We start from the raw sequence: 18,789 nt of genomic DNA on the forward strand, positions 1-18,789 counted from the left end.
AGGCCTCATCTACATCGTCCAGGACCGCCTTCCAGTTTCGGGCAGTGCCAGAGAAGATGCGTCAAAGTGCCCGGTGCACCACAGCCCCGCCAGCAAAGACCTGAGCACTTAGGGTCCCACGCGTGAATCCTCGCCGGGGTATGGTACCAGTAGGACACCATTTTGTAGGCCGACTCCGCACCCGCCACATTGGCCGCCGTATGTTGCGCGCGATAGAATACCTTGTCCCACTCTTTACTAGACAGCGGGCGGCCCAATTCCAACTCCCACCTAACCTGCGCTTTTGTATGCGGCGCCTTAGGGCGAGTGACAATCAGCGCATATAGCTCAGAAATAAGTTTGCGATAATTTTTTTTTACAGATCACCCATTGTTCCAAAACCGTCATAGGGCGAGACATTTCGGCCACATTGTGAGGTTGCGTAACCCAATGTGCCACCTGCGAGTATGGGAAGGCGTCCGCTTCTTGGAGGGCAAAGTGATCCCGGCGCAATGATGAAAACGGGATCAGACCATCTAGGTCAAAGAGGTGGCCCACCCTTTTGCAGCCCAGCTCCCTCCAGCGTTGGAAGACTGGCGACGCTCAGCCCGGGGGGAAATCCGGGTTATCTACAATCGTCGTGCCAGTAGGTCCCATGCCCTCATCGTCGGCGAAGTTACCCGTGACGAATATAAGCCCCATGCTCTGTGCTTACTAGGGAGCCACAGCTCGTGCCAAATATTGCAGCCCGCCACTGCCTGGTCCATAAATAGCCAATGTTTGCGGCAGAGCGGTCTATTCCATTGAAGAATACAGCGCAGACATGCCGCTTGATAGTACGCGACAATGGAGGGAAAGCCCAAGCCGCCACTGGCCGGCGGGATCGTGATCCACGAGAATGCAAGTCGAGGACGCTTGTGATTCCATAGGAACTTAATCAGCAGCCCCTGTACTTTCTTGAGGGTACCCGGCGAGGGACTCGAGGGCAACATCTGGAAGAGGTAAAGAATGCGCGGGAGGACCATCATTTTCACTGCTGCTAGGCGGCCAAACCAGGCGAGCTGCAAACAGGACCAGTCTGACAGCGACTTGGTCGTCTGGTCAACCCGAATCTTGTAGTTGAGGGAGACAGTCTGCGCTATGGTGGGGACTAAGCAGATCCCCAAGTATGGGATATCGGAGTGAACCCACTGGAAATCAAAGTCCCTCTGGAGGTCCTGCACGTCCGCAGCTGGTACCGAGATGTTAAGATCCTGGGACTTGCTAAGGTTGACCTTGAAGCCGGCGACTGCGCCAAAGTCGCGCAGTTCGTTCGCCAGGTGCCATAAGGAGGTGTGGGGCAAGTAAGCGAGAGGATCACATCATCAGCATATAGGCTTACCTTGTGCTCTTCGGCACCAAAACGCATCCCGTGGATGGCCGCGTTGCCTCGAATACGTTGAGCAAAGGGCTTCATATAGAGCGTGAAGAGCATTGGCGACAGGGGGCACCCCTGTTGTGTCCCTCGTGTGATGGGGAAGGAGGTGGACTTGCAGCCATTGACTTGTACCGCCCGCGGTTAGGCGTAGAGGCAGCGCACCCAGTTTATGAAGGTGTCCCCAAGCCCGAAGGTCCTCAGGACCGCAAACAGGTATGACCAGTCGACGCGGTCGAACGCCTTTTCGGCATCTATGGATAAAAACAGGGCCTGTTTACGGGAACGGTGCACCGAGTCCATAAGGTGGAGAAGCCTCTTCGTGTTCTCTCCCCCTTGTCGCGTGGGAACAAACCCAACTTGGTCGGGTTCGATAATGCCATCCATGAATGGGCTGAGTCGAGCAGCTAAGACTCCGGCGAAGAGCTTATTATCGATGTTGAGGAGTGAAATAGGTCGATATAAACCACACTCCCGGGGTCTTTCCCTGCCTTAGGGATGACCGTGATCACTGCCTCTGACATAGAGGGAGTCACTGCCCCAGTGTCCCGAAAGGAATTAAAGAGACGGGTTAGGAAGGGCGCCAACTCTCTGCAGAATTTCTTTTAAAAAATAGCTGAGAAGCCGTCCGGGCCCGGGGACTTGGCCAACTTCATCTGCGAGATCACGGAGATGACTTATTCTATGCGTATTTCAGCATTGAGAGCCTCTGCTGCTACCGGGTTAAGGGGCATAACTCCACACGTGTCCAGATATGCCTCCACTCGGTCCGAGTTGGACGGTTCCTGGGTATACAGCGTGTGGTAGAACCGCTGGAAGGCGTCCGCGATGCGGGCGTCCTCTGTATGTTCCACTGCGTTCATGTCGCGGATGGCCTGAACCGCGGCTCACTGCGTACGAGCCCGCAGCCGATGTGCCAACATTTTACCCCCTTTGTCACCACTAAGGTAGAACTTGTGGCGTAAGTGCAAGAGGGCGTACTCAGTGCGGTCAAGGTGTTTAAGCATGCGCCTTTTCGATTCCAATTCCCGCCAGACACGTGGGGCCCCCGTCCGTTTATGGATCGCCTCCAGACCTCCCACCTCCCTCTCCAGTTCTTCGCGCTTTTCCCTGTGTAGTTTAGCCAGGGACGCCGAAACCGCTATAAAGTCCCCCCTAACCACTAATTTGAGCGCTTCCCACACTGATCTCAGCGGCATACCATCTTTGTCATTGTCCGTGAAGTATTGAGTAATCGTGGACCTCAGGTGGTCAACCACCAAATCGGAATTGAGGAGGGAGTCTCTAAGGCGCCACCCCGCCAAAGATTGCTTTTGCTCGGTACCGGCAACCCCCACGGAAATAAGGGCATGGAGCGCGGGCGATCTCCACAGCAGAAAGACGTTGCATAAGCGAGGTGGTGGCCAGGAAATCGTCTAAGCGTACATAGGTTTTGTGTGCTGCGGAATAATATGTATAGTCGCACTCTAGGGGATGGTGAGCGCGCCATACATCGTGGAGTCCCCCCTCTTGTAGCCATTGCTTCCCTCCCTGGGAGATGGCCCCAGTCTGATGTGAGCGCGCCTCTGACCTATCCAGCTTCGAATCCATGACCAAATTCAAATCGCCCCCCACCAACACACAGGGATCCGGGGAAGCTAAAACCTCTGCATGCGCCGATGTCACGAAGGGTTCCTGGTGAGCATTAAGGGCATAGATGGAGCCCACTGTAAGTAGCGTAGCCCCCACTGAATACTGACCGCCAAGAAGCGCCCCTTAATATCAACTACGTGGGACAGGATCTTACAATGGGCCTTGGCACTGAGCAGTATAGCCACTCCCTGCTTCTTTGCAGCGCAAGAGTACCACACCTGTGTTGGAAAACGCCTAGCTCTCATCCTCTTAGTGTCCCTGGAGAGAAGGTGCGTTTCTTGCAACAAACATACATCACCCTCAGCACCCTCCAGCATTGATAAAATGGCAGCACGTTTACCCGGGCTATTGAGGCCCCGTACATTCAAGCTAACAATCTTCAAGTCTTTCCCCATTGCCTTGCCATAGGACTAGAAGCCTTAAACAGCGTACTGGCAGCACTCATAGACTGACGCGGAGCCCCCCTACCCCTTTGACCATCCCCGTTCCTCCCCCCACCTCCCCCATCAAAGAAAAACCCCTAAATAACACAAACCCTAACAGTGTGACAGCCCCCCCATCAAAACAAGCAGAAAGGGGGAACAATAGTCCGTCGAACAGTTCCAAAGAGCAGGGAGACATGGCCAAAGCACCCCATTTACCCAAGTCCTGATGCAGGACATCCCCCATGGTGAGGAAGATGGAACATTACCCATCACGATCACGCAGACAGTCTCCACCGGCACCAGCTAGTGGCCTGCAGGGGTCAAGCCAATGACCTGGGGTTCATGTGCCCGCTGGGGCCTCCGTCACATTCGCCACCGAAGCTACCGCGGCTCCTCTCTCTCTCAGGGAAATTGACAGATCGGGCTTCGTCGATTTCGTCGGCTTGCCAACCTTCTGCCACTCGGCGGATTGACGCCGTTGCCGGTTAGGGGAGGTTGTGGTGCTAGTCGGGGTAGTGGGCCGGTCCAACCCCAAGATTTCCCGGGCCGCCTCCAGCGACCGAACCTGGATCAGCTTGCCGTCCCATTTAAAAATAAGCCTGAATGGGTGTCCCCACGAGTAGGGAACCCCTTTCTCCCTCAGTTCCTGGATATCCCCTTTTATTGCGGCGAACAGTTCTGTCATGAAGGCTTTAGTGGCAGGGGACTCGCCGTCGTCGGGCCGCTGGGACTTGTTGGCTGCCGGTGAAGTTCGTTGTGGCGAACCCTTCAGTGCGCTTTCCTTCGGCAGCTTGTCCTTTTTCGGCCTGGTCGCCGCCATATTGTCACCCACTCGCAGCAACACAGGTGCGGAGTCCACTGCGTAGGCCTCGCTGTTCGCACCTCTGCCCTGCCAAACCCGTCGAACCACACCCAGGAAAGGTCTCAGCTCTCCGCAGGCCTCTCGTCACCGGTGATAGACCGCCATACACCACACGTGGGTCACTAGGACCTCTTAGCTGGCCCAATACAGGGAACAAGGAAGACGGGGGGGGCGAACGTCGACAGAAGGGCCCCCTATGCCACCAGCACTTCTCGATGGTCTTCTCCCCAGTTGCGCCGACAGGCCACACCTGCACTGCGCCGCGTCCCACTACCGCTCGGCGCTATGCTCCTCACTGCCCCGTCGTCCTCGGGCGCTGGTGTTTGCGTCAGCTCCAGCAGCACTCTCGGGGCGCCAAACGCTGCAGACTGCGGCAGGCGCCTAGCCTCAGCATCACCCTGGGCGTTTCCCTGGCCCGTCGATGCTAGGCACCACCACCGTTCGTCACTGAGGCAATGGGCGACCGGGACTCTCTGTCCTGTCCCGGGGGGGCTGCTCGTACTCTGCGCGGGTACACCACAGACTGTCACGCCGCCTATCGCGCAGCGGCTAATGCTTAGGCCTGCACGAGCTCCTCACTTCACACCCACTAAGGGCCCGGCAGATCCAGAGCAGTGCGACCGGAGGCCGCAGACCGTCGCCGCTCACTTGGGGAGTGCTCTTACCCCCAGGTCCATCCGGCCGGCCGAGTGACGCGGGTCCCCGTAGGGCTCCTCCCGACCTCTCCCGCAGCTGCGTTCCTCTCCTAGACGCCCGTCTGTGCAGGCCGCGTTGACTCTGACTCCGACCGCCCCTGCCTCTCTGCGCTCCCCACCGGAAGCGCTGTGGGGTCCGGCTGCCGGGAACGCTACTCCCTGGTCTCGTGTCCCGCGCAGGCCGCATCTCGGCCCTTCTCAGCTGCAGCGCAGTCCTCCGTGCAAACACAGCGCTCGGAGCAGCCCCGGGGCACCGGAGACCTCCTCTGGGCAGTAAAAGGACTCACTGCAGAGGTATATACAAAGCTAGTGTAAATTCGGCGCCGGAGGGACTGCACAACACGTCCTACTCTGCCGCCATCTTGGCCACGCCCCCATGCCAATAGTTTAAAGATAATAATAAGAGAATCAATGTAAAATCATTACCTGTAACATGAACATTATTTAGAGGCCAAATTGTAAAAAAAAAAACAAAAGTGAACCTGCAGTTATAATTTCTTGTTTTAGTACAGACTTAAAAAAATTCCCAAGTTTACAGAAGGTGGCCTGAAAACCGTTCTACAAACTTTTGTTAACTCTATATTCCTAAGAGCAGATAAATATGCATATTGTTAATATGAAAATCTACTGAGCAATTATAAATTCACTTTTCCCCACCCTGGAAAAAAATATTTTCCTCATGCCCTTGCGAGGACGAACTGTTAAGCATTTTCCAGTGTCTCAAGGGATTGGGGAGGAGTTGGTGAATACCCTTAAAGAGATAAGTATATACGCGTGCAAAGCATGCGTGGCCTGTGCAGGTAAGAGTGGTAGGGTGGGGTGGCGGGGGAAGTCAACAGACGAAGGGATAGGTACATTTAAATAAAAAAAAAAAAAAAACACACCTTGCGCTCACTGCATCGCCGAGGCAAGCGCAAGGTAAGTGGTTTTATTTATGTATTTAATAAATTTTACCTAACCTGTCAACTCCCCCCCACATCCCTGTCCAGACCCAATGCCGCACCGCTCTTACCTGTGCCGGCCGCGCCTGGTACAAAGACTTACATGATATTGCAACCTTGGGAGTACTGCTTTCTATTTATGTCCAACCCTTGTATATAGATCTGCAGAAATGTAGCAAAATAGGAGACTTCCGAGAATGCAACCATATTTGAAGAACTGGCAAATCGGAGAAGCTGTTATTCGAGCAGTGATCAAATAAGAACGCTGCCATGATTTGTCAACAGAGTGCATGTTACCAAAAGGGACAAGTTCGTTTTCATACAGGGTGTATTTCCCAAGCTGCCTGTCTCATGAATAAGTAGATATTTTATAAAATGCAACACCCCCGATACTGTGAGACGCGCTACTCCTAATCAGAAAAGAAACCATGGTGCAATAAAGGCTACTCAAAATAAAGGGCACTAAAACACCCACTAGCGTACAAGCAAGACTCCTATGCTGGCAGTTAAATTGTCGTCCTTCTAGACGCTACAGGTGCACGAGGAAATAAATACAACTATCCATATGTAGTGTGCTGCTCAGCCAGGATGTGTGTGTGATGGAATGTTGGAATGGTTTGAGTCAGTTGGTCTATGGGCTGAGCAGCATACAGGCTGATCCTGGTGGGGCTCGCTTTCTATGTACTTTCTTACCTGTAACTTCAACCTTCAATAAATATACTTGAAGTTACCAACAACGAATGGACATTGATATTCATTTCTCCACCATACTTACCCTGTTTTCGCAACAGTTCATCAGTGTGAACGTCTCGAAAAGCTTTTTCGTTGTTTATAGTTAATGTACCACTGGAGGGCAGCAGAGCTTTACTGATGTGTGCTTACCTGGCTCGTTTTCCTGTGTGGCGTTCTGTTGAGTGACACTCTCGCATGCGTCTATAAATTCTGACGCGCGATCCCTAGTCAACTTACACAAGTTTTTGTGTTAAATCTTTTTTTTTAACTATACCTCACCTAATTGCGCAAACGCCGAGGTAAGAGAGTCCACACTACCCCACTGATTGGTGAACTTTAAAGAACTTTGATTTTAAATAACTGACCCGTATTCTACAAAGCTAGTGAACCTGGTCTACGCAAAATGGGATATGGCGGGTCTGGTTCTTTCATCAAAATTATACCACTTCTTTTCTCAAAATGAAATAGGCTTCTGAAGCAGCCTCCAATGTCTCGAGGTCTGCTGCTTCAGAAGCCTATGTGTTTTGGGGTGGTTGGTAATGCCGGATAAGGCCAGGGACATCTTAAGGATTTTGGGGGCCCTGGGCCAAACGCATTTTGGGGCCCCTGTTCGGGACAGATTTGAAATTAGTATCCGATTTCAGCTCTTTCATGCCCTCTGGCCAGGTCACTCAGAGTGCACAGGCACTCTCGTTCAAATTTTAAATGTGTTTACATCTAATGTTCGGGCGCAATGACGTGTGTTTTCAATGTTGTAACACAGCAGAATCTAACTAACGCTACTACAATTCATCTCAGTAACACCCCTCCCATTTCTCATATGTGAGGTCCTGTTTCGATTTAAAAGAAACTTTTTTATGGATGTTGCATGAAACATAAACACATTATTTCTCTGCAGAATGTCTGTAATAGACTCTTACACTTCACCCACATTAAAAATAAATTAAAGGAAAATAATATTTACAACAATCTGTTTATGAATTATTCAAGGTCACCAGGGAAACCTTCTCTGCAGAACTGAGCTGGCTCAATCAGGGGCCCCTTGAAAGTTTGGGGTGCTGGGCTAGAGCCCACTTTGCCCATGCCTGTGCATGCTGAAATGCTAAGATAATATATATTTTGCAACCTGTGTATATAAACAATAACCTAAAACGTCCCTGTACGCAAGCTGGAGTACATATGCTTCCTGTGCTTGACAAACTTCCTCTATCCTGGTGACCATCAAGTAATGGTTGGGTGAAAATATCATCAACTAGTTGGGCTTTTTTTATCTGGTTTATATGTCTAGAACATACTGATAGGATAATTTGTGGATAGGTACGTATTCTGTCATTTCCATATACACACCTTTTGTTACAGATCACTTTCTTCATTGTGTAAGCACAAGAGTATGAAATAGAATAAACATGTGCTCAACCCCTTGAAAGCTGTGGCACAGAGCAGTCAGACTTCACTTAAGGGGCACCATGTAAAATACTTCTACCACACTCCAATAGTAATTAGGTGAAACCACAACAAAAGAAATCCCAAATCAATTTAGGGAGTATTTGACTAAATAAAATGACAGCAAAACAACAAAAATCCAATAAGTAGAACAGAAGATATGAATTTTTGAATCTAAATATTGTCATAAAGCACAAAGCACCCACTCAAAGCCTTAAATTAAGGCTGACTGCAATGGATCAACAGTTATGTTATGTTATACTGAATTTGTAGCGCGCACTGTTACTCTGGAGTCTCCTGGCGCGATGGAGAGCTGGGGTAGGGTGAAAATCATGTTAGTTTAACTTGCTGAACAGGTGTGTTTTTAGGTGCTTTTTAAAGGGTTGAAAAGCATGAATAAATTGAAGGACAGAAGGGAGCGCATTCCAAGCTTCCGCAGCTTTGACAGCCAGCGACTGGCCCCCCAAGCGCACTCTGCGAAAGGGAGGATCAATCATCCGGCAGTGGGAAGCCGAGCGCAAGAAGCGGTTTGGCACATAAAAAGAGAAACGTTTCCTCAGGTATGAGGGACCCAGCCCATGAAGGGCGCAGTGAGCCAGAGTGATAGCTTTGAATTGCACCCGCTGAGCCACCGGCAGCCAGTGCAGTTCCCGTAGGAATTGACGCACGATAGGCATTGAAAAGAAGCCTGGCTGCCACGTTCTGAATAATATGGAGCCTATGCAACAGATATCCGGGCAGACAGTATACAAAGTGTTGGCGTAGTCCAGCCTGGACAAGATCAGAGCGCAGGCAATTGTCTCTTTACCTATATGCGGGAGAAAGGGGAACATTTTACTGCGTGTTTTGGGAGTACCAAAATAAGTTCCCGACAGTTTCTTTACCTGATCGCTAAAACGGAGGTCCTCATTAAACCAGACCCCCAGATTTTTAGCAGGCCCGCCCTCGGACTGAGGCCTAGGGTGGTTAGGCGGCCACAGGCTGTGTCTGAAATCTGCGGGGAACTGGCCGAATAAGAGGACCTCCGACTTATCCTCATTACATTTGAGGGAGGCTTGAGCCATCCAATGAAAAACAGCGGTGAGGCAGGTTTGTGCCACGAGTGTGTTCAAATCCGAGCTCCCCCAGGTAAAAAGCAGCTGTGTGTCATCAGCATATGCCATTACTTTTGCGCCGAGTTCCTCAGCTAGATAAATCAAAGTTGTTAGGTAGACATTAAACAGCAGAGGACTCAGCGTTGAGCTTTGCGGAACCCCAGTGGACAGGCTTCTAACCGATGAGGCACAGGAGCCCATGCAGACCTGCTGCGTGCGGGAGTCCAAAAAGGATTTAACCCAGTCCCAGACCGAGCCCGAAATCCCAATTGCACAGAGACTAGCCAAGAGCCGCTGGTGGGGGACCGTATCGAAGGCGGCAGAGAGGTCAAGTAGTTTCGGGGCCGCCCTGCCGCCCCCATCGAGACACTCCCTGATTGCCTCCGATACCTCCACCAGTTGAATAAAGGAACCAGGTTTGTCCTGATAGAAGTTTACCATCTGACCTACAAATTTTTATGGAGAAAAAGTGCTCAATGACAAATCAATCGCATGGCAAGCTGCAAGCTGAATCCAACGTAGGGTTGGATGATAGTGGGCAAGCTCCAAGTGGGCAATGTCCATTGATTGGAAGGCTCTTGGTGTATGTCCTGGTCACGACCTCAATGCTCACAAATATAGAAACTGTTCTGGAATCGGTTGAATCTCCTTCGAAGGGGCATCCTGCCATGTTAAGGCCGAGTGCCGATTTGCAGTTAGTGGCTTCTATGGCGACCCTGATCTCCATTGGTTCTCCAGGCAGAAAGTTGGTCAAACATATCCAGGTCCCACTTCTTGGAGGTTGAGGACCGGAGGAGTGTACTCCAACACCAGCCAAGTGTCCGTGTCTGGGGGAACTACTTGTAGGGTAGGACTCACTCCAGCAGAGGACAGCAGTAGGGTCTAGGGCAGGTCAAAGTGGAACAGGTCAACTGGGCAGCTTCAGGGAGAGAGGCCTATAGAAGCGTATGCCCCTGTAGCACAAACCAGTCTACCAACTGTCCTTTGGAGTCACTGCTGGAGTCCTGGGTTGAAGGCAAGCAGGCCCAGTCTTCCTTCAGATTGCAGAGCAGACTTTCTTCTGATTCTTTACAGGTCCAGGGTGTTATGAGGAGAGGTTTGTTGGGTCCTCATTTATGCTCACCGCCAGCCTGGGATGGAGGGCAATCCTTTGTCCACCGCCTAAACCAGTTCAGGTCAGTTTCTCTTCTCCCATTGAGTTGGAGCTAGGCTGACTATAGAAGCAAAAGAGAGCCAGAACAAGGTGTGAGCTTCATATGCCAGTGACAGAGGGGCATCCTTTGAATGTCTGGGTGGGACTAGGCACAGCCCCAGGCTATTTTGTCAAGAAAGGGGAGCCTATCCCCACACTCAGAGCCCTTTGTCCAGCTAGAGACAATCTACAACTCAACACAGGGGAGCCATCAGGGGTCAGGTGGCAGCTGGACGTTGGCTAGAGAGTCTATTGGTTTTAGGCAGGAAGGTGGCAACTTCTGAAAGGATCATTAAAAAAATTGTACTATAAAATCTGGCTTGGCCATTATGTTAGATTTTAAATTATTATTAAAATGAGTCCTTGAAATAATTTTCTAACTATTCCCAAATTGAATTTAGCACTTATTTAGTGTAATAGTGTCAACCAGTGTTAACCTTTGGGAGAGCCAGCCTTGCCACAGTACGAAAAATAGCTTTGGAGGATTTTCACTACAAGGACAAGTAAAAAAGTAAATATACATGTCCTACATTTAAATATCATACACCATGTCCTATGGGCTTTTAAGGCCCGCCTTGGAGGTGACTTATAAGTATTAAAAAGGAAGATTTAGGCATGGTTGAGGGTTCATTTTGCCATGTCGAAATGACAACTTTAAATGTTTAAACTGTCTTGCAGCCCAATAGTATTGTTTAATTTGTGGGCCCTGGGTACAGGCGGTATCGTATACCAGGAACCTACAAGCACTATAAATGTGCCAATCAAGTATATGTTAATTTTAACAAGTTTGGAAGGGAGGGCACAAGCACTTTAGCAGGGATAAAATGCACAGAGTCCGATGGCTGACAAAAAACGGTTCAGCAACAGAATGTATAAATCTTGGGGCATACCATGCAAAAAATGGTTGCTTCTAAAATTACCTGTTAATAAATGTCATCCCAATGTAAAATTAACTGCCTGTCCTGTTTTTAATTTCAGTGAACTATGAAATCTCAGGGTCCTCTGAGAGTGGTGCATGTGTTTGTTTCTCAACTAGCCGGGTACAGAATCTGCCGGTCAATGTGGGAACCCAGAGTGTACCCCATTTGTAGTGAACAACTGGCTTTCACCAGGCTGATGGTTGTTGGTTTATGCTCATTTCATGATGCAGGGCCATAAACGTTTTTAACTGTGTCCATGGGAGAGGGTCTGTGTACCTCCACATGGAAAATGTTAACCACCCCCAAAACCTGGTATTTTCACTGCCCTCTGCCAGAGCATAGTGTTTCACAGTTTGTGTGAAGTGTGTTGTTTTGTGTGTTGCATACATATCTGTTCTTGTGCTGAATGAATGGTATTCTCCTAGAGGATATACGGATTACAGAACAATATGGAGATTCTGTCCAAGTAGCCTTTGTCGAAATGATGCCCCTCATGTAGGTTCTGCTTGCAGAGCACTGTCATCTTTTTTGGAATATCGTGGAATAAATATGTTCATCCTGTCAGGCCAGAGCTCTGCCACCCAGACGAAGGTCTAACAAGAACCAGTTTTGCTACCTAGTCAGCTCTGCCCCCAGATCTTTCATGTAGCCTGGTACCTATGTTTGGTATCTCTGTTCTTGCTTTGCTGAATATATTTCACAGTTACCTCCATTGTCTTGCTGTGGGAGCTGGTAGAATATACCAGAGACCTTGCTTAAGAAGTCTGGCCTGCTTATCCTGAAACGGTTATCCCTTTGACCAATTATGTTTCCCCCTTCGTGTACAATGAGGGCAATTCAAGGGAAGAGGTGCCCTATATTGATTGGTTGCAGTTATGCATTTTACATTTAGACACTGACATCCTGGCATACTTTTACCTTCAGAAGATCTGCAGTATCAGTGGGAAGGGGCGTTTGGCTGCTGCCAAGACCGTGGACGTTGCTTTGGAAGGCGGTGCTCTCCTGATGCTTGTGCCAAACTGTAGCCCATCTGTTGTGCACTGCCTGGAAGATGAACCTTTGGACTGCCTAAAATTTAAAAAGAGCTGCCTGAACTCGAACGACAGGAGAGAAGCCCAGCTCACTGAGTTTTGCGGACAGCTTGCGGAACTGGGCCTGCTCTGCAGCCACGGAAATATCCACCCAGTTGGTTGTGACAAAACCAGGCTATGGCTGTGACGAAAAAAGCTGAGGAAAAGCTGCGCCTATCGAAGGACTCAGGATTTGCCGAGTGTGCTCTCCTCTTTCCCTTACCTAACTTTGTGCGATCCTGCATTACCATAGACTGAGGCGGGCGACAGTAGGTTTTCCTTTTTCATCGTAGCTCCCCCTGATGACCATGCTACCTCCAAATGACCTGCAGTTCCAGAGAAGGTGTTATTTAACTATGTTCTTTTGGCTCAAAGACCCCTAGGTGCCCCCAGGTCGCCTTTTTCTCCTCATTGTAAAATATTAACAGCAGCTAGCATTTTACGAAATACTAATATGTGATGCAGGAGACTACTGTGTTTGTTGAGACCAGCACCACTAGCTCCCTCACGGAAAATTAACATGTGAGACCATTTGGAGTTGCAAATGGAACTTCTGAGCTGATCAGGGCGCCTGCCTCTGTCACCAACGAATAAATCCTTGGTGAAGCCTTCACTGAGCAGTTGCTTCGTTTACATTAGGCTGGCCTCTTCTTGCCCATCGGAAATCGCTCTTATTCCTAATTTTAAGACTTTCGGTATTCACAGAAGGCATTTAGGAGTCCTAAAGTTAGGAGTCCTAACTTTACTACTACTAAATTGTGAAAAATCCTAATTTTAAGACTTTTGGTATTCACAGAAGGCATTTAAGAGTCCTAAAGTTAGGACTCCTAATTTCTGTGAATATCGAAATGAGTAAGTGCCTTTTGTGAATACCAAAATGAGTAAGTGCCTTCTGTGAATACCAAAATGGTAGTAAGTTTAGGATTTTGTCTTAAGTTAGTTCTGTGAATCGGGCCCACTGAGTCTACAGACTCTTTCGAACGCAAGAAATTCAAACTCACGGACCAGATAATCAAATACTTTGATTACTTTTCACAACAGACTAAACCCCCTTTTTTTCAACGTACTTTTAAACTATGCACGCTGAACAAATCCAACTTTCAGTTTCCTGTTTTTTTGCCACCCATTCACCGCATACGCTTGATTCTTCCTCGATTCCCTCTTTCTGGACCCGCACCACACATATTCTATTCTTCTCCAAATCCCTTGTGTTTTTTTCCCCTTACCTTATCACACGTTCGTAGCACTACCTCCTCACACGTACATAGACTACCTTTACCGTTTTACCTTAATTTTTCCCCAAATTCGATTTTCTTAAGCTGTTTAGAATAATGTTTTGAAAGTTGACTTTCTATGTAATGTAGAGGCAGATCGCCATGCTAGGACCCCCCCAACCCCCACCCATGGACCATGTACTAAACCTCTGCTTCATTCTGTACTCCTCACTCACAATGAACCACCAGATCAACGCCGTCTCCTCATCATGCTTACACACTCTTTGGCTGCTTTGAAAGACCTTCAGAGGGATCACATCTAAGGCCAGAAGGACGGTCACCCATGCACTCATTAGTAGCAGGCTCGATTATGGCACCGCACTCTACACAAGCGTCACCCAGAAACTCCTCAGGAAACTATAGAACATTCAGAACGCTGCAGTCAGACTCATTCTCAACATCCCCTGCTGCAGCCACATCTCCAAACACCTGCGAGAACTCCACTGACTCCCAGTCAACAAAAGAGTTACGTTTAAGCTCCTCACACACGCCTACAAAGCCCTCCTTGACGCAGGACCAGCATATCTGAACCACAGCCTCTCATTCCATGTCCCCACGAGACACCTCCGCTCCGCCCAACTGGCCCTTGCCATCGTCCCTCGGATCTGAAAGACCAGGACTGGAGGAAGGTTCTTCTCCTAGCTCATCGCCAAAACCTGGAACACCCTGCCTCTCCTCCTCAGGCTATCCCCGTTGCTGACCCAATTCAGGCAGGATCTCAAGACCCGGCTCTCTGACTGAACATATAGTGCCCATGAGAACCTAAAGCCCCCAAACCCCCCCACCCTCACTCCTCCACCGGTACCCTGAAACCCTCACGGCTGAGCAGTTCTGCTTAACAAATACTGATTGATCTTCCGCTTGTTTTATGTACAGTGTAACAGCGTATGACCTCCAATAGTGCCTTGAATAGCCTCTGCTAAATGCATTGACCTCAAGAAAGTAACCTCTTCTTGAATGTGCTGGCCCCTGGCATGAACATGGGGCTAATGATGGAATTGTAAATATGTTGATGCCGAATACCCACCTATAATGGAAAGTGGTTTCTTCCAGCCTTACGTACAATCACGCATCTTTGCAAGTGTTATTCAGTGCAATATAACCCAACGACCATGTGTCATGCTGGAACAGTGTGTTTCCTATAATTGCACAAGTGAAGCATGCAGCATTGTATAGTGTCCAAAGAGGAGAAAAAAAAGAAATGGTTCGTTTTTCCATTTCATGAGGTGAATACATTCTTAGGTCTTGTCTAAAGGCAGCTTATCTGTATTCGGACTTCAAGGTTTCCCCAAAAATCATAATAAGTATATGTGCATATATAAATGCATGCAGTGACTTTTGGTCAGCCCTCTTCATCGATTGGTCTGTTCAGCTGTCATTTAGATTATGCTTTCGCCTGTCACAGCATGCACAATAGGGCAAGGAGTCAGCCTATTTTATCAATTGGCTGTCCGAAAAGCAGTGCACGCTGCTGCGCTTAAGCTGCTGGGCCACTTGTTTATTTTTTACTATCATACGTTTGCCATTTTTTTATATTGCATATGTTTGCAAAAATATGCATACATGCCCACGACCGACCTTATTCATTTTGTTTCCGCTTATTAGAGGCATTATTTTTATATAAAGTTGTATGCCCGTTTTTAGACTGTGACAGGATGAGACTAATGACTTTGGTTACAGGATGGAGGAGGAAAGAATTAGAGGGTGGTGACATTTAACGAAGTTGGCCCCTTTTTGCTGTGCGTTTAAGTAAGTTGTATTGACATTAGTCCGAGTTGTAGCTATATATGGCAGTACTGTATCTGTGTTATGCTTCTACTGTATTCTAAAGTGGGTCTTGCTCGAAAATGCTGTTTTTCTTGACATCTGAGTTAGTTTCCTCTCATTCTCCACAGTAACTGCTTTCACATGGTGGACCCGAAGCCTGTACCAGGGCCTGATGTTGAGGCCTATTGTCTGCTGTGTGAGTGTAAATACGAGGAGCGAAGCACCAACACCATCAAGGTAAATGGGCTCAAAAAGAGAGGGTGAAAAGAGGGAGTGCAGGCGGAAGATGAGATAGAGAAATTGATCTTTTGTACTAAACAGGAGCAGGGCCCTGATTGGTGGAGAGAAGGTAATTGGGCCAAGTTGCAAGAGGGACTCCGGGACAGCTAGGGGCGTAGGAGACACTAAAATTCTGGGGGGGACAGGGACAACCTTGTGGATTTTCCATTGACCCTATACAAATCACCACCCGTTAAACAAATACATTTGCATCGTTTTGAAGTGAAATATTGAGAAAAGCAGGCATGTAGTCACAGTTTGCATGTATGCTTTATTGTTGTTTACATTCACATAGTAATCAGACCAAATGTTAAAAAAAAAAAAGTATATGAATCTTGCATCTTCATGCACCAAGCAAAAAAGGATGCTGACTTCGAGTGAGGGCGTCATGGTTGTAAGTGCATTATGGCTTGAAAAGTACCTGCTGCTGCATTCCTGGTCTCCAGAAATTTTCAGGCAACAATAAAAATGTGACGATAACTTCGCTGATTAATGATCTTTATTGAGAGAGATCAGAGGTCTGAGTACTGGAAGTTTTGACTCATGGTAAGGTAGCCACAGTGGGGTAATATGCCCGCTACTAATGTAAATAGGTCAGTTAGTTACTGCTTTTGTCTGAGAGATTATTTTGCTATTTGCAGTTTATAAGTTAAAATCCTAACACTGAACAGCTATTAACCGTCATCAAAGAGCTGCATGAAAACTGCAAGGTATAGATTAGAACGTTATGATTTTTACCCAGTCTTTCATTATCCTAAAGTTTGAAAATGGGTTCATTAGGATGGAAATCAATTCTGATTATTAAAGAGAACCTCCAACCATGGTGTTATGTTTTAATTCTGTCTTTGTGCTTCTCTAGTGTTGCAAAGCCATCTGTGCCCTGGGCACTCCCCAACTTTTTGCTGACTGGTACTGCTGGTACCTGACGCTGACTGACACTGACCTCTGACTAACCAGGCCCAGGGCCAGTGCTATGTTGAAAGAGACACTTATGAATACAGTAAAAACACCTACATACACTAGGGTGCACTATGGGTTAGGGTACCTCCATGATTGACATGACCTCTCCTATATGGCCCTAGTACATAATAGGGCATGGGGATTGAAACTACCTTTAAGTCCCTAGTATATATTAGGGAATAGTGGTTTAGAGGCCAGAACCCCATCCTGCTCTTGCATGTGTGCACTGATGTAGCCTGAGGTCAGTTTAAAAGCAGACCTGTGTTGGAGGACTGCTTTTAAAATGCAAATTGTGCCCAATCTTGACATTTGGGTTTAGGGCACTTACAAATTGATAAACTACAATGTTGGGGCATATTGGGTATCCCCAGGGGTTCCCCTAGGTGTCCTATGGGTTAGAGGTCAGGTATCTACAAGGAGCGCCCTTATAAAATGAGTGTTATATGCCCTGGGATTAGTGAAATTGCACATTTCACTGCCTACATTGTAGTATAGTGCTTCCCAAAATCGGCTTTTGTGCTCGGAGCACTGTGAAGTGAGGATCTGCAGTATTTTGATATAATCAGAACCCCTAAAGTCTTTCCTATGTATTCTAGGGGTAGGGGTCCTGTAGGTATAAGGAGGATCCTTATGCAGGCCCAGCATTTGGAGAAATTGGCCAGCTAATTTTTCCATTGCAGATCCCCAGCCCATAGGTTAACATTGCAAGAGGTTATTAATTAATAACTTGAGAAAGGAAAGCCATACAACTAGGATTAAAGGACTCAGAAGAATGTTAATGATAAATGCAACAATGTGGTATTGTTGAATTTATTCTAAAATGTACAGACAAGAAGGTATAAGATTTTCTTGTCTGCAAGCCACAATTCAGCCCTTAGTGCCCTGCCTTGATTTGTTAGAGGTAAATGGATTGGACTGGCTGTTTGAAGAGGTGATAAATGACCCCTGGAGTTAGGTGGCCTGTCTGAGAGTAGAGGTTGCTGGGCATAGGAACGCCAGAGCCAGGGGAGTGGTAGTAAACAATGCTCTTCAAGAGAAGGAGACAAGCTGGAAAAATCACTTTCATTTACACCTCTCCCACAGCCGGATGGGGGGATTAAGGAGGAATTCCCAGATGTAAGGGGAGTGGACCTAGGTATATGAAGCCATCCTGTAGGCTGGTTGAGTTAGTTCTGCTCCCTCTGCTGGAAAATCAGCCATGATGAATTTTGGAGAAATGATGCTCTCTTTGGGAAAATAATGCCCCACTTTAGAGGATGTGGTCATACCCTGGAGCATTGCCCTGCACCTCATTGGACAGAAGTGTCCTCTTTCTTGACCCAGAGAACTTGGAATAAGTATCTGAAAGGGACAAATCCTCTCAGATATTGCTGCTTCAAACTTGGTAGAAGAAGGGTCCCTGCTGAGGAGTTTGATTTGAACCAACCAGGCTCTGGACTGAAGATTGTGCCTGTTGCACAATCTGGAATTACAGTCCTATGGACTACCTTGCTTCAAAAGGACTAAAGGGTGGACTCCCTGCACGCTGAAGGTTAACAGAGCTAACCTGGCCCACCAAGAATCCTTAGCCTGGAGAACTACCAGTGAATTTGAAAGGGTTTTGTCCAAGTGGATTGTGGTAACTGAAGTCCATTTCAAGGACCATCTTGGAGATTCCAGACCCGTGGAGTAAGTTTTGGACACTTTGAGACCCTTTGGAAAACTTCAGGAAAAAGTTCCAGAGGTTTGGAGAAGTTTGGAGCAACTTTGGTAAAAAGCTCTATAAGTGGACCGACTCACTCTGGCCAGCCAAGCCGACAACCATCAACCATGATTTGGCCTGCCGCCCAGGTTCTTCCGGCTGAAAAGCTCCAGGGGTCCGACTTCCAGAGTTTGATCGGGCATAGGTAGAAACCCAAGCTGGCGAACCCTCACCAAATCCGACCTAGTGAAAAGCATTGAGGGACCCTGCAAGAAAAAGCTCTGCAAATATTTCTAATTCTGAAAAGGTGACCGGGCCAACCATGAGAGCCAAGCCACCCACCATCAACTGTGTGCCATCCTGCATCCCTAGCTCGTACCGCTGGAAAGCTCCGCAGGTTGGACTTCCATAAGTTTGACTGGGAGTTAG

General features: G+C 48.1%; 1 protein-coding gene across 3 annotated transcripts in view; it reads left to right on the forward strand.

The window, feature by feature from the left end:
• The window catches only part of TMEM9 (transmembrane protein 9), a 285,457-nt gene that overhangs the window by 101,620 nt on the left and 165,048 nt on the right, over positions 1-18,789 (forward strand). For all 3 annotated transcript variants that reach the window (XM_086923165.1, XM_086923166.1, XM_086923167.1), the window contains exon 4: positions 15,569-15,677. In XM_086923165.1, coding sequence (XP_086779291.1) covers positions 15,569-15,677 — 109 coding nt within the window. The remainder of the gene's footprint in view (positions 1-15,568; positions 15,678-18,789) is intronic.

Source organism: Lissotriton vulgaris, chromosome 5, assembly GCF_964263255.1.
Source record: "Lissotriton vulgaris chromosome 5, aLisVul1.2, whole genome shotgun sequence".
Classification (NCBI taxonomy): domain Eukaryota; kingdom Metazoa; phylum Chordata; class Amphibia; order Caudata; family Salamandridae; genus Lissotriton; species Lissotriton vulgaris.